General features: G+C 38.1%; 1 protein-coding gene across 5 annotated transcripts in view; it reads left to right on the top strand.

Moving 5' to 3' along the window:
* npy8ar (neuropeptide Y receptor Y8a) overlaps positions 1 to 2,506 on the top strand; it is a 33,975-nt gene extending 31,469 nt beyond the window's left edge. For all 5 annotated transcript variants that reach the window (XM_015031805.1, XM_015031803.1, XM_015031804.1 and 2 more), the window contains one exon: positions 50 to 2,506. In XM_015031805.1, coding sequence (XP_014887291.1) covers positions 50 to 500 — 451 coding nt within the window. In that variant the 3' untranslated portion in view covers positions 501 to 2,506. The remainder of the gene's footprint in view (positions 1 to 49) is intronic.
* Positions 2,507 to 13,577: the final 11,071 nt, after the last annotated feature.

Below are 13,577 nucleotides of genomic sequence, written 5' to 3'. Positions count from 1 at the left end.
AGCCTCAGCAGTGAACAGTGTGGTAATGGGTACATTCTGTATTGTGCAGGGACATGCTGGAGCGCAGCAGGAGGACCCGGGGAGCCCAGAGGATCAATGTCATGCTGCTAGCCATCGTCATCGCATTTGCTCTCTGCTGGCTCCCTCTGAATGTCTTCAACACTCTGTTTGACTGGCATCACCAGGCCCTGCCAAAATGTCAGCATGACGCTGTCTTCTCCGCTTGCCACCTTACAGCCATGGCCTCCACGTGCATCAACCCCGTGGTGTACGGCTTCCTCAACAGCAACTTCCAGCGGGAGCTGAGGACGACGCTGCAGCGCTGCCAGTGTGGCACCCGGGCAGGCGAGAGCTATGAGAGCTTCCCTTTGTCTACAGTGGGCAGCGAGGGCATAACAAAGGCCACTTCGCTCAACAGGATGGGATCGGTGTGTGTCCCCTCACCCAGACCTGAGATCAGCTCAGCTTTGCTATCCAAAACATTACCGGCTAACTTGTAATAATGCGGACTGAAGAATTCTTTGACAAGATCCTAAGTGCGTCAGTTGTGTGTAACTGATAAAGATCAACTTTGAGTCAGTCCAACACTGACCTCACTTGGGCCTGGCTGAAAATGGTTTAATACTATTTCAAGCTAATGTTTGACGGCATATTGTTCTTGTTGTGACTGATCATCATCTAAAACGTTTGAAGACTCTGGATGTAACTTGGAAGTCCAGAATGCCAAAACTGAAGAAGCTAAAGGACCTGAACTGTTCTGGTGTAAACCATGCAACGCTCCTGGAAAGGTTCAGTTTTCCAGTTACAACCATTGTGACAGATCAACCTCATACCAGACATTGTAACGTCTGAGCCCCTACACACTGCAGGATGCCAACACCGTGTTGTCACAGCACGTTAACACGTTTTTTTTTTTTTTTTTTGGTGAAAAACACATTTTACTGTTTGCACACATGAACAAAGTTGTTGGTACCCCACAATCACCACTGAAATAACCTGAAACTGACAAAAGTAATGATGAATAAAAATGTACTGAAAATGAACTAACAAAAATCAGATCAGGGTTTGCTTCTGAATTGTGATTCAACAGAATCATTTTGAAAATAAACGAATGAAATCACAATGAACCACAGGAAGCAAATGAGAGATTTGTCCCAGGAGATCAGAAAGAAAACATGTTAAAGGTAAAATCTTCAAGAGCATCTCTAAGCAGCTTGGTGCTCCTATGACTGAGGGTAATTGTTGACAGTTTAAGAGCAGGAGAATACAAATAGAAACCAAAGAGCCCAGAACAACCTCAAGGAAATTAAAGGTAGACTCTATAGTTAAGGTCCATCTGTGATGGATTGAACAATACATCTTGTCTGAGCCAAAGTGGACTTCATGGGAGATGTCACTGTTAAAAGCAAATCACCCAAAAGCGAGACTGGAATTCGCTACATTGCATATTGATAAGCCACAAAGCTTCTGGGAAAATGTCCTTTGGACAAACAAGACAATTCTGGAGGTTTTTACCAAGCTCTGCATTCAGAGACCAAAACTGATTAAAAGAAAAAAAAAAAAAACAAAAAAAAACAACATACTGTGAAACATGGAGGAGGCTCAGTTCTGATCAGGGGCAGCTTTGCTACATCTATCAGTGGGATCAAGGTACAATGAGATCTGGAGACTATCAAGGCATTTTGGACAAAAATCGACAACCTTGTCAGAAAACTTGATCTCAATTGCAGGTCATTGGTCTTCTAACAGGACAATGACCCAAACACAGCTAGAAACACCTAAGAATGGCTAACAACGAAATACTGCACTATTCTGAACTGGTCCGTTTCAAATAGCTGGTACCAGTCATTCATTAACAGAGGGGTACCAACAAGTTTGTCCACGTGAGTAACATTTGAACATGTTTGTAAGTGCTGAGGTTTTGTTTATCATTGTTCATTTTTTAAAATATCTTTTTTTGTGGCCTTTTTTTGAAAGTTATCTGACAGGAAGAGGGCAGCAGGGAGAGATGAGAGTAGAATTTCTCTGTGTACGTTTGCGTTGTTGTACTGGCAAATGTTTTTTTTATATGTGGAAAGGAATGCTAAGCAAGCTTTTTCAGAAAAAATGCTAAAAGGAAAAAACAGCTAGAAATTGGTTACAGTATTTCTCTGCAGAAAATATTAAATTATGTTACTGATCAAACTCACTACTTTATTACGTCGGTTCAATGCATGTTACAATTATACAGAACAGGTGAGTTGTTTATCATTATCTACACCACCATAGGGGAAATGGGGGAAAGAATACCATATAGGTACAAATATGATGAAGTGCCATAAATTTGTTTAATCCACTTTGTAATTCCCACATTAAGAGTTGCAGCATCAACCATGATGGGTCATCTGGTCCCTTTTGGATACATGAAATGTTCTCAATAATGCCAGACTATCATATAGTCACTTTCCTAAAATGTCTTCTTTAGGACAAAAGATGATTTAGACAAAAAAAATCACTTTTGGAAAAATTTCAGGAAGGTGACATTATCCCTTCTGTTAAATTTGCATAATTAAGGTTATCCGCTTTTGTAGCCTACATTACTCTAGAGAAATGTGATATGGGTAAATCTAAGTGATGTTTGTAATATAGCGTAGGTGATTGAATGTATTAATAATTTTACTCTAACATTAGCAGATGATGTTGACCTCCCACTGGTGTGAAGTAGCTTTGTTTTTAAAGGTAAAGTGAACAGTTGTAATAAGGCTCGTCTGTTTCTGCCTGTTTTATCCAGGTACAATGTTAAAGATTTATTGTACAACTTGTCTGAACTGGAACAATTTGTACAATAAATCTTTATAATGATGGCAAGCCTCATACGAACTTTGAAACACTTAAACTCACTAGTATTTATTTGGATGCAGTGGTAGAGTTCTAGTCACCATCACTGTACTATAACTTCACATTGTAGATGCTGTTAGTGATCATCTACTGAGTTCTGTTTGAGCTGCTTGGACCAGTTTGATACTTGAGTCATTCAAGTGGCTGAATTTTAAATAGAACATGTCTGTGATGATACATATGACTTATGATGGTACATATGGCTGTTATTGACACTCTTTAGTCCTACTTTGTCTCCATGACAGTAAACCTTGTAGGGTTGTTTTAAATGTTAAGTTAGCTACAATGCTGAGGTTTAAGCACCTTCCTTATCTGTGAATTTCCCATTTTGGTAGGAAAACACATAAAGGTACTTCAAAGTGCTGGACATGTACCAGCTTAGGGCTTATTGTAAACTTCTGAGCCATTCAATACAAACTATGTCTATGAGTGGTGAACTGAGGGCTCATGGATATCTCCCACACATTTTGCTACCTCTGAATTTTAGCTTCTGGTCAGTTTGAAGAACAGAAATATGTACATTTGTAAAACAACATTAAAATTCAATGACGGTAGCCTTGATGAGAAAGTCAAGGCAGGTGAAACAACCAGATAAGTCAAACAGTTTCATCTCTCTCTCTCTCTCTCTCTCTCTCTCTGATTGTACTGGGAAAACGAGATATTTCCCCCTTTAAATATTTCTTCTGTTTCTGCATCTTTCATTGCACCTGCAACAAAAGGCATGGTCTTCAGGGGGCTGGTGCCTGTCTCCAGAAGCAGTTTACATCTGTGTAACACAGGTTACATTGTGGACAGGTCACCAGTCCAACACAGGCTAAGATCATCAAACTAATTTTACAATTAGTCTAAAAAGCTCTGAGTAAAGACACACAGCAATCTTCAAATGATAGTTGCCTGTAAAAGCTACCCTGGCCCTATGTGTATACATAGTTCTACTTCCTGTCCCCCTCCATTTTTAATATATTCACTGTGATCAACCATAAAATCTACAGATTGTCAATATTTGAGCTGAAGTGTTCTTGGGTTATGCAGCAAGATAAGCACGATACACTAATCCACCACTGAATGGCTCAAAGGAATGAGCCATATATATATATATATATATATATATATATATATATATATATATATATATATATATATATATATATATATATATATATATATATAGCGGCTAAGGATACCACATATGAACTATTGTGATCATTCATTCATTCAGAAGTGCCATTGTCTTGAATTGAACACAGCTGTTAAATAATCCTACTAGACCAACTGAACTTGTTGGTTTTTAGACTTAGATTTTAGACTTAAGAGAAATTAATAATGAAACTTCATTGCTCCACTAAACACTGTCGTCAAAAATATGCTAATGCAATTCATTTTCTAAATATCTGCAAGCTAACACACTGGATCAAACACATCCTATGTTAATGGTGAAGAAAACCCTTTTAGAAAGTTACTTAAAGTAATACTGATTTATAAGAGAGCTGAACATGTCGATAGCTTAACAAGTTGAATCTATTTCTAAAGGAAGAAAAAAATGGCTGCAGAGAGAATAAGCAAAAGAATGTCATTGTAAGATATGTTTATGAAATCTCTACAATATTCAGAGGTTTTATTTTCTAGGTGTCTGATCTGAGACGTCTCTTAGTTCTTCATTGGATTTTCTCTTGCTGTGATTTTTGTATGTTTGTCATAGATGCTATATTACTGTAAAATTAAGTGTGATTTTATCTGTGAAGAAAAGAATCCAAATAAACTACTTTCACAAAAAAAATAGTTTTAACTGGAGTTGTGATCTAATTTGCTGTGATGTCCTTGTATATGTGGATTAGTTGGGTTTTAGTCAATAGATTTCATCCTGAAGGCTCCTCCAGCCTCACCCTGTCATAGGCAGAGGGTGATGGATGAAAAGCTTTGCTACACAGATCATTTACACATGTTTTTGACAGAAGACAGAAAGCATTGCAAGAGCTCTAACCTGAGACTCCAGTCTTATCATGAAAGATTTTTGCACAGGGGGTTGAAATCATTTCATATGTAAACTAAATCAACAGAATAACGAGCTTTCACTCAACAAGAAAACACTGAAAAGATGGTTGGTGTGGACGCAACAGATTAGTGAGTGAAAGTCCTGAAACTAGTGACAGCCAATGTTTATCAATGTTTATCTTTTTGAGATTATTTTTTTAAACACTAAAGACAACATGGAATCTTTTGTGTGTTTTTATACTTGTCTAGTTATCACAAAATGATTTTAGAGCCAAATAGACACCAGATCACCTTCGTGATTTTTAAAACTCTAGAAGTAAAAGAGATAACTCTTCCTACATTACTGTATAATGTCAGTTTTTCAGTTAACGTTTTTATCGCCATCATTCCCTGCTGTTCTATTATACCAGTTTGACCTTACATGTTCAGCCACATGTTGTTTCAAAAGTCATTTGTCGTCTTCCCACAAAACAGATGACAACAATTCTACAAAATATATAGACAGAGTGTTCTTATGAAAGACAGCTGTTGGTAGAACCTCTGGATTCAGGATGTGTGAGCAGACGACTGTCTAAGATGATCCAGGAGCTGCAGCGTTGTTGTTCTGCTTCCCATTTTCCTGCTCAGCTACAAGCAGAGACAGAAAGGAGGAAAGTCTTCCTTAAGTCATGTTCTCATCCTCTGAAATGAATCCTAAAGCTGCACCAGTCAAACTTGCCCTGCTTTCCTCTCTGTTTATTCTTATTATAAAGTAAACTCATGCTAATTTATGCAGTGTGACTCACCCATGCACACGCTCAGCAAATCCCTGTGCAGTTCAGGGTTTCTGCGATGTTCCAGGTTAACTGCCGGTTGTGTGCCGTGTTAAATTTCCTGTCCTGGCAACCCAACAGCAGTGGTGTTCTCAGGGACTTTAAATGCTGTTGGGAAAAAAATCTTATCTCTGTGTTTTTGTCATGGTAAATCAAGAGGAAGAACTACAACTTCTTTCTTACACTAGCTGCTCCTAAAATAAGACAGGTTGCTGCAGTGTGCAAACGGAGAGGCAACAGCATTTCTTGGAAATGCGGTCTCTCTGCTTCTGATTAAAGGCCAGGAGCACATGATGGCATGGGAAGGTGTGGACTTTCCTCAAACCTTTTCCTCCAGCTGGGCCTGCTTGGAGATCAACGAGGACCCAAATGGTTTTCATGTTTCTCTGAATGAACAGCCTTCATTTTACTTCAGTTCAGTTTTTATTCATTCAAATTGCATCAATTTGAAACCAGACTGGTTTCAAACAATGCAAAATGTTATTTACAAAATAATACAAAGTTGGCACTTCTAATGGACTTTTAATGCAACTTTTAAAGCAACGTTGCATTAAATGTGTCATTATTTACAGATTGACACTTCATGTCAACAGTCATAGACATTCATAAAGACTCATACATGTCCATGACAGGTGTATTGTCATGTATTATCCACACCCTGTCACATAAAGTGTTATCAATTTTTCTCTCATCTTTGTGGCATTTAACAAGTAGAAATAACTTTTTTATCTTTTTAATTCTAACTGACCAAAGACAAGAGAAAGTTGTTCTGAATTAACTTTAGATAAAGATAAAAAGCTGCATGTCTTTATATTCAGTGTAAACTTCTGGTTTCAACTATATAAAACTGAACTGAGTGAAAAGCACGGGGCTCATTTCAGTCTCCAAAGGGAAAAATAAATTCTATTGAGTCCTTTATTTAAAATGTAAAAGTGAACACTATCATGCATTACTCATAGTTATTGTTTTTATTAAAGGTATGTATTATTTATGAGTCTGTCTGGCTTAAATGCTAACTACTGAAATATTTGCATTATCTACACAACTTAGTATGCATAAAACAGACAGAAGTACATTTGATTTGATAGTGTGCATAAAGTCTGCACATTTAAACACTCAGAGAGTTTAATTCAAACAGCTAAATTATTTCTTATAAGATATTCAGAGCAAAGTATTACTCTTTCTAGTGACTAGCTGCCAGTGCTGAGAGGAGCATGCTTACTCTGTGTCTTCAGCAGACCAGTGATCATTTGCTTTGTCTTGGCTGTTTAGCACCAGATTGTTGTCTGTACCAACCTAAAGGTGATCAATTTCTTTCCTGTGCAATGATTAATTGTTTCTGCTAATCAACGCCATCACTGTGACGTCATCTGCAAACTTAAAAATGAAATTTCCTTATATCTGAATACATAGTCATGTGTTAACAATGTAAACAGCAGAGAGCTGAGAACAGAAAACAACAAACTACGGTCCATAACTATGCAGATGATGCACAATTCTATTTTACAATATCATCAGGTGAATGTAAATCCATTCAAACACTGAGGGGATATGTGGGACAAACAAATGTGCAGAGGTGTCAAAACTTTATTCAGTTAGTGATGGACTCTGTCCTGAACCTACAGAGTCACATAAAGACAGTTACAAAGTCAACCTTCTATAACCTGAAGAACATCTCCAGGATTAAAGGACTAATGTCTTAGCACAATCTAGAGAAACTCATCTAGGCATTTATCTTTAGTCGCACTGAGAGAGAAGAGCAGAACCAGAGGATGGGAAAAGCTGCTGAAACACTGAGTTCTTTTATATTAAGACCTATTTGTTTAGTGCTGGTTTTGACTAGAAATATTTGGAACATAAATTAATTGTAGTCTGGATTGCATGTTTTTATTGAATGGGTCTGTATGTTAGAGAAATTTAAAATACAGATCCATTCAATTATTTAGATTATTGAAAACATAATTGTGATAAAAAATTTATTTGTCACTAATAGCTAATAAAAACATGACATTTGAAATTAGAATATTATATCAGACCCATGAAATAAAAACTATTTTTAAAAACAGAAATGTGAGCTTTACATAAAGTATGTTTAAAACCTGGTTAGATGTTATTTTTAAAAGGAACTTTTGAAAATAACTCAATATTTTAAATTATTGAATGTCTGACCTACTTTTTCAAATTATTTTCATAAATGCAGGATGATTCACTAGGCCTTAAAGTTTCTGCAGCTGAAAAAAAGCAAGGTTAACTAAAGTTAGATTAAAGTGGGCAGTTTATCAGTTCGTTTGTTCACAGCTGCTGTGACCCTGACATTCAGTAAAGGGCATTCAGAGCTCGCCCTCCTGTTGTATTGATCAGTGTGTTCTTTAAATACTCCAGAAACACTGCTTAAAGTCCCAGAGAGACTGTGAGCTTTTATCTCACTACTACACAACTCTTCAACACTCCTTCTCATATAAAAGAATAAAAGAGAATGGGTGAAGGGTGTCAATGTGCCAAACTCCTTCTGAGGATGAAGTCGGCACACTGCTAAAAATCTTTGTTCCCTTTTCCGCAGGCAGACAGCAAAAACAGATGAAGGAGGTTGAATAAATGATGTCATCCTCTCACATCTTTGTTTCTCTGGTTTGTTCCTCCAAGGTACTAAAACTCAGGGATTCTGATTTGTGATCTATAATTCACAAGGCTGGTTGCTGTCAGATGTGAAGAAAAAGGTGAAACTAGTTTCCTCATCACAACTCTGAGTTCACAACATGTTCTACTGTAAATGAAAGAATCAGGTTCATTTTTGCTTCATTAGTTTCCATGATGTATCCAAACTGCAATGTACCAAATCGGCTGAATGTCTCTGAATATAACATACTGAAAATGACATATTCATATATTTGAAAAGTATTTGTTCCCTTGCAGAATTCGTTTTTGTGACTGTCAGGGATTTACACAAACCGGCCAGAGAGACTCTAAATGATTTCAAAAAAGATACTTAGTTTATCACAGAAGAGTCAAAAAATGTTTCCAAAAATGATTAATTGGACCCAGAACAGAAGTCAATAGTAATGTTCTAATTAAATACTGTTGGAATAGAGCTGCCAAAAATAAAAAAATAAATAAAAAATACAGAAATAACCAAGTTTCTCTCCCCTGGCAACAAATGCTCTGACCCACTCAGGAGGGTACACCAGCCATGAAAGGAAGACAAAGCAGCTGTTACAGTTACACTTAAATATTTTAGATAATCAAAGACATTTTAATATTTGACAAAGATAACCAGAAGAAGTACAAATAATGATGATTTCATTTATTAAGAGACAGAAATTCAAATTCAACTGCCATCATTTTAGTTCAGTTTATATTTTATTGATCCCAAAGGGAAATGAAATGTAGCTCATATTAATTGAAATTAATATAAATTAAACCAGATCAGAACCAGAACAGAACCAGCCTGATTTACCAGGCTGTTGAGCCTTTTTAGTTCTCTGGTTCTGATGCTGCTGCCCCAACGGATGACGATGAAGAGAAGATGCTCTCAACAACAGACTGACAGCATTTTATTTCATTGTTATTATTGTAATTTTATTGTAACTTAGCGCATTCAATTAAATACGAAATACGAAAAATAGAAGATCTGCAGCGGTTTGCTGCAAACTTTGAAGGATCTTATCTTCCTTAACAAGACCAGTCTGTCACACCAACCTGGCTCTGGGTCAAATAGTATTCACTCTAACCAATACCTGCTCGTTCTGCCGTTGGCAGCAGCAGCTGCCATCAGGTGTGTTGTGGAGGAATTTTAATTTACCACATTGCAAAATTGATTTACTCCAGCAACTGTGGTGGAAAGATGAAGTTATCGAAGCACTGTTAAGGTGAAAGCACTCAGTCAGGCTGAATTAATGGATATTGTACAAGATGAGGGAAAAGACTGCATTAGAGAACTCTGACCCAGTCAGTACATTGTATTTTATACACAAGGACAAAAGAAGTCCAAAGATATTTACATGAAAGTCTGTGAGAACCAGCTTCTCAATAGACTGCTGTGAGAACTGACTTTTACACCAGCACTGAGAGATGACCTCCAGAGTGGTATGCAGATAGACCTGACCCACACAAAGGTCAGCAGCATAATAAGGTGAAGACGTAACATAATCAAAAGTTTACAAAGTTTAGAAACTGAAGTTTCACAGTCAAGACTTTAGCAAGAAATTACATTTTCCATTACAGTGAAACTGAAGGATTTTCAATCATAAATACTTTTTTTGATGGAGTTGTGACGTGTTGCTTTTTGCATACCACATTCAGTAATGGCCTGATTCTACAGCTCTAGAATCAGGCCATTCTAGAGCTGTAGAATGTGGTAAATGTGGGAAATGGATTGTACTTGTATAGCACTTGATAAAGTCCAGAGGACCCAAAGCCCTTCACCCAACAGTCAGTCATCCCCTCATTCACACACACACTCACACACTGATGTTGAGAAGCTACTGGATAGTAGCTGTCCTGGGCCAGTCTGAAGGAAGTGAGGCTGGAATGCACCGACAAGGAAAAACTATGTTTTTCATTTAGGTTTTAGGTTTAGGAGTGAATTGAGTTTTGGTTAGGGTTAGGCTGTAGAAATGAATGGAAGTCAATGGAAAGTACCCGCAACAATAGAGACACAAACATGTATATGTGTGGGTGCATGATTGTTTATCCTGTGTGTCTGTGGTGGACTGATGACCTGTCCAGAGTGTAACCCACCTCTCTCCCAATGACCACTGGATACAGGGATCTAACCCTGCAACCCTGTACAAATAACGGGGTATAGGCAATGGATGGATGGACAGAATGGTGTCTGGTGTCTCACAAGTTCTGAAGTTCTGGAGGTTTGGTTGGACAGCTCAGGGATCTTCACTTCCAGTCCTCGAGGTCTGGTTTACTGCAATGTTTAGATGTGTCCCTGGTCCAACACACCTGAATCAGATTGCTGAATGCCTCCTCAGTATGCAGTCAAGTTATCCAGAGAAAGCGGTTAATACCTTGTTTCTCCCAATCCCTGTCCTCAAACACACTGTCCTGCATGTTTTAGATGTTTCCCTGCTTCAATACTTCTGATTCAAATGATTGTAATTCTGCAAACGCCTGTTCATCAGGCATCAGTTGAGATCAGTTGGACTGAAGCAAGGATATACCTAAAATGGGGCAGTGAGCCTTGAGGATCAGAGTTGGGAAACACTGGAATAATACCATAATACCACATAGACGATGGTGGCTGGGAAAGAGTACGTACATGAAACACTATAACTAAGGTTTTGGAATACTGCGTAGAACTTCTGTCCTGACTAGGAGCTGCAGGATCCAACAGTCATGGACTGGAGTTTGTGAAAATAACAGAGTTAAGACATCTACTTGCAAAGTAATCTCATTAGAACAGTAACATTTTTTAATCCTGAACTGAGGTACAAAAACCAACGCCAAGAAATGGATTGTGTTACTAATATACAGGAGGTGTGCAGCAGAGGGAGCAGCTGTCAAAACATCTTCCAGGGTGAGATGGAAATAACTGCAGCCAAAACCTCAGGGAGGATGTGGAATAGATGCAGCAGGAGTTATGTTTATAATGGTGATTATTGCTGCTGCTGTGAAGGCAACAAACTGACTGCAATTCAGCTCATCAGTGATGATGTTAGACTGCCACCTACTGGCCTTCAGACTTACACTCCCTTTAAGATCAGCTTCAAATTAGGTCAGATGGGGAGTTCTTGTGTGAGTAGATTTGGTAGGTTGGCCACCTATGGGAAAATTCGTACAATTAAATGTTGTCTCCATTTATATGAAAAGGGTAATCTGTTCTGTGTTATTTTAATATTGAATGACATCTTGCCTTTTGAGATGTCTGCACACAGGCCTCTAGAGTGCGACCTATTTAGTTACAAATATGACCAGATTTCTCAATAGTGCACCTGAAAAAAAAATCTCTGGTCGCAAAAAAAAAAAAAAAAACCCTCCTAAACACAGACAGGAAGTCTCAACGTGCCACATGAAATGAGGTCCAGGAAACACGTCGCTTCAGCCACCTCTTTTGACTTCGTTCCACACAGACACCGTACTAGCCTTCTTCATGCAGGTACTAAAAGCATACTACTGCCACCTTCTGGATGAAATTATGTTTAAACAAAATAATGTTTGTACAATATAACATTTGTACAGTGTAACTCTGTAACATGATATTAAAAATGTATTTTCCTCCGTGGCAGCAATAGCATTCGGTGGGTAACAGCAAAGTCGAGTCGTCACGTGCAGCGATGTCCGTCCGTGAACAAAAAAATAAAAATACTAAGATCAAATACTTCCTCCACGACAAAATTTAAGTCCTGTGGTTAGCAAATTGAAGACCAACTTACTTTATAAGACATCTGAAGGCCTTAATTTTAGATACATGAATTTAAGACTTTTTTAAGGGTGTGCAGACGCTCTGGTGAAGCAGCACGTCTCTGCCTGACACCTGTTCCCATTGGCAACATCTCAGTCTAGGCAGCTTTCAGTCGTAATTATGAAGTACTTTTATGAGGAATAGTTTTACGTCATATCTATAAGGGAATGATGTTCAATCAAGTGTGGAAAAACTATGACGGAAACTACAGGATCTGAAAAGAGAGAGAAAAAAATGGCGAGACATCCAAGCAGCAGCCATTAACTTATTTATTATACTGAATTTACGAAAAGTAAAAGTAAACAGTATTGTACATGTTTAGTCTGTAACCAGATGGTTGGTGGTTTTTGAAAAAGTACTCCACTGTACACAAGGCTGATGACATTACAACCTCTTTAAATTCCCACCTTTTGACTTGTTTTTAAAAACACCCAAAAGCAGACGACGTGGACGCTCCGGCACAAACACACCGAAGTAAGGCGGACATGATGGTGGACGACCCCTTCACTGCCATGTAGGTTCAGGGAAATGGTGGGAGCAGTGGTTTTACTGGGATATACTGAGGGGTGGAGGAGAGGGAATATCAGCCAATCGTTGGGGTTTCTGCAGCTTGATTAACAAATTCAAAATCCAAACATTTTCTTATTGTCACATGAGATGGATGGAAGGTTAAATCCAACATTTACATGAAACATCAATGCTTCCAGCTAATATCTCCATCTTGACTAAGTCCTGGGGTTGATTTTAGAAGTATAGGTGCATGCACAAGTTCACAAAAGCACTGATATCCAGCTTAAGATCTTTCCCAAATAATTATCTGACTGAATATGATGATGTCGGAATAAACTTTGTGCTTATCTAGCCACAAAAATCAGCTTCCCCAAGTTAGCAGAAAACAGAACAGCCCTGAATGTGACACTCAGGCTGAAAACACCTTTTCAATTGGGTTATAAAAAACAACAAGCAATAAATAAATCAAGGCATTTCCCACAAGTTTTTAATCCGTCAGCTCGGATAAGAACCTTTCCATAAACAGAAACATGTCATAATGACAGAAACAAGTCATTTGGACTGCAGTTCTGATCTATAATACAGTGGTGATCTTTAACTGACTACAACTGTATATATATATATAAAATGATAAAGCGCTGCTGCAGTATTTCAGATGTTTGCTGTGTAAAAGCTAACTGTCAGAGAGAAAAAGTCTAAACAAACAGACAAATAAAAAAAAAATTAATCTTCGGTCTGGAATGGAAACTTCAACAGTAAATAATATTTAAGTTGATTTAGATTTGATGATATCTTACACCTCACAGGGCTGCGGAGGCAAGAGAGCACCCCAATACTTCAATGAAAACTCTGCAACAGGAGTCCACAGGGTTGACCCCTCCGCCCTTTGAGGTGTCCTTTGAGGGTCCCTGACAGCCCTCCAGGTGTGACTGTTTGGTAAGTGTGGAGGGTGCTGCCACCGCCACCCAACAGCAGGA

The sequence above is a fragment of the Poecilia latipinna genome, unplaced genomic scaffold (assembly GCF_001443285.1).
Source record: "Poecilia latipinna isolate Pla-1442-1.1 unplaced genomic scaffold, P_latipinna-1.0 Scaffold218, whole genome shotgun sequence".
Taxonomy (NCBI): Eukaryota; Metazoa; Chordata; class Actinopteri; order Cyprinodontiformes; family Poeciliidae; genus Poecilia; species Poecilia latipinna.
This window is presented reverse-complemented; position numbering and strand designations above follow the sequence as displayed.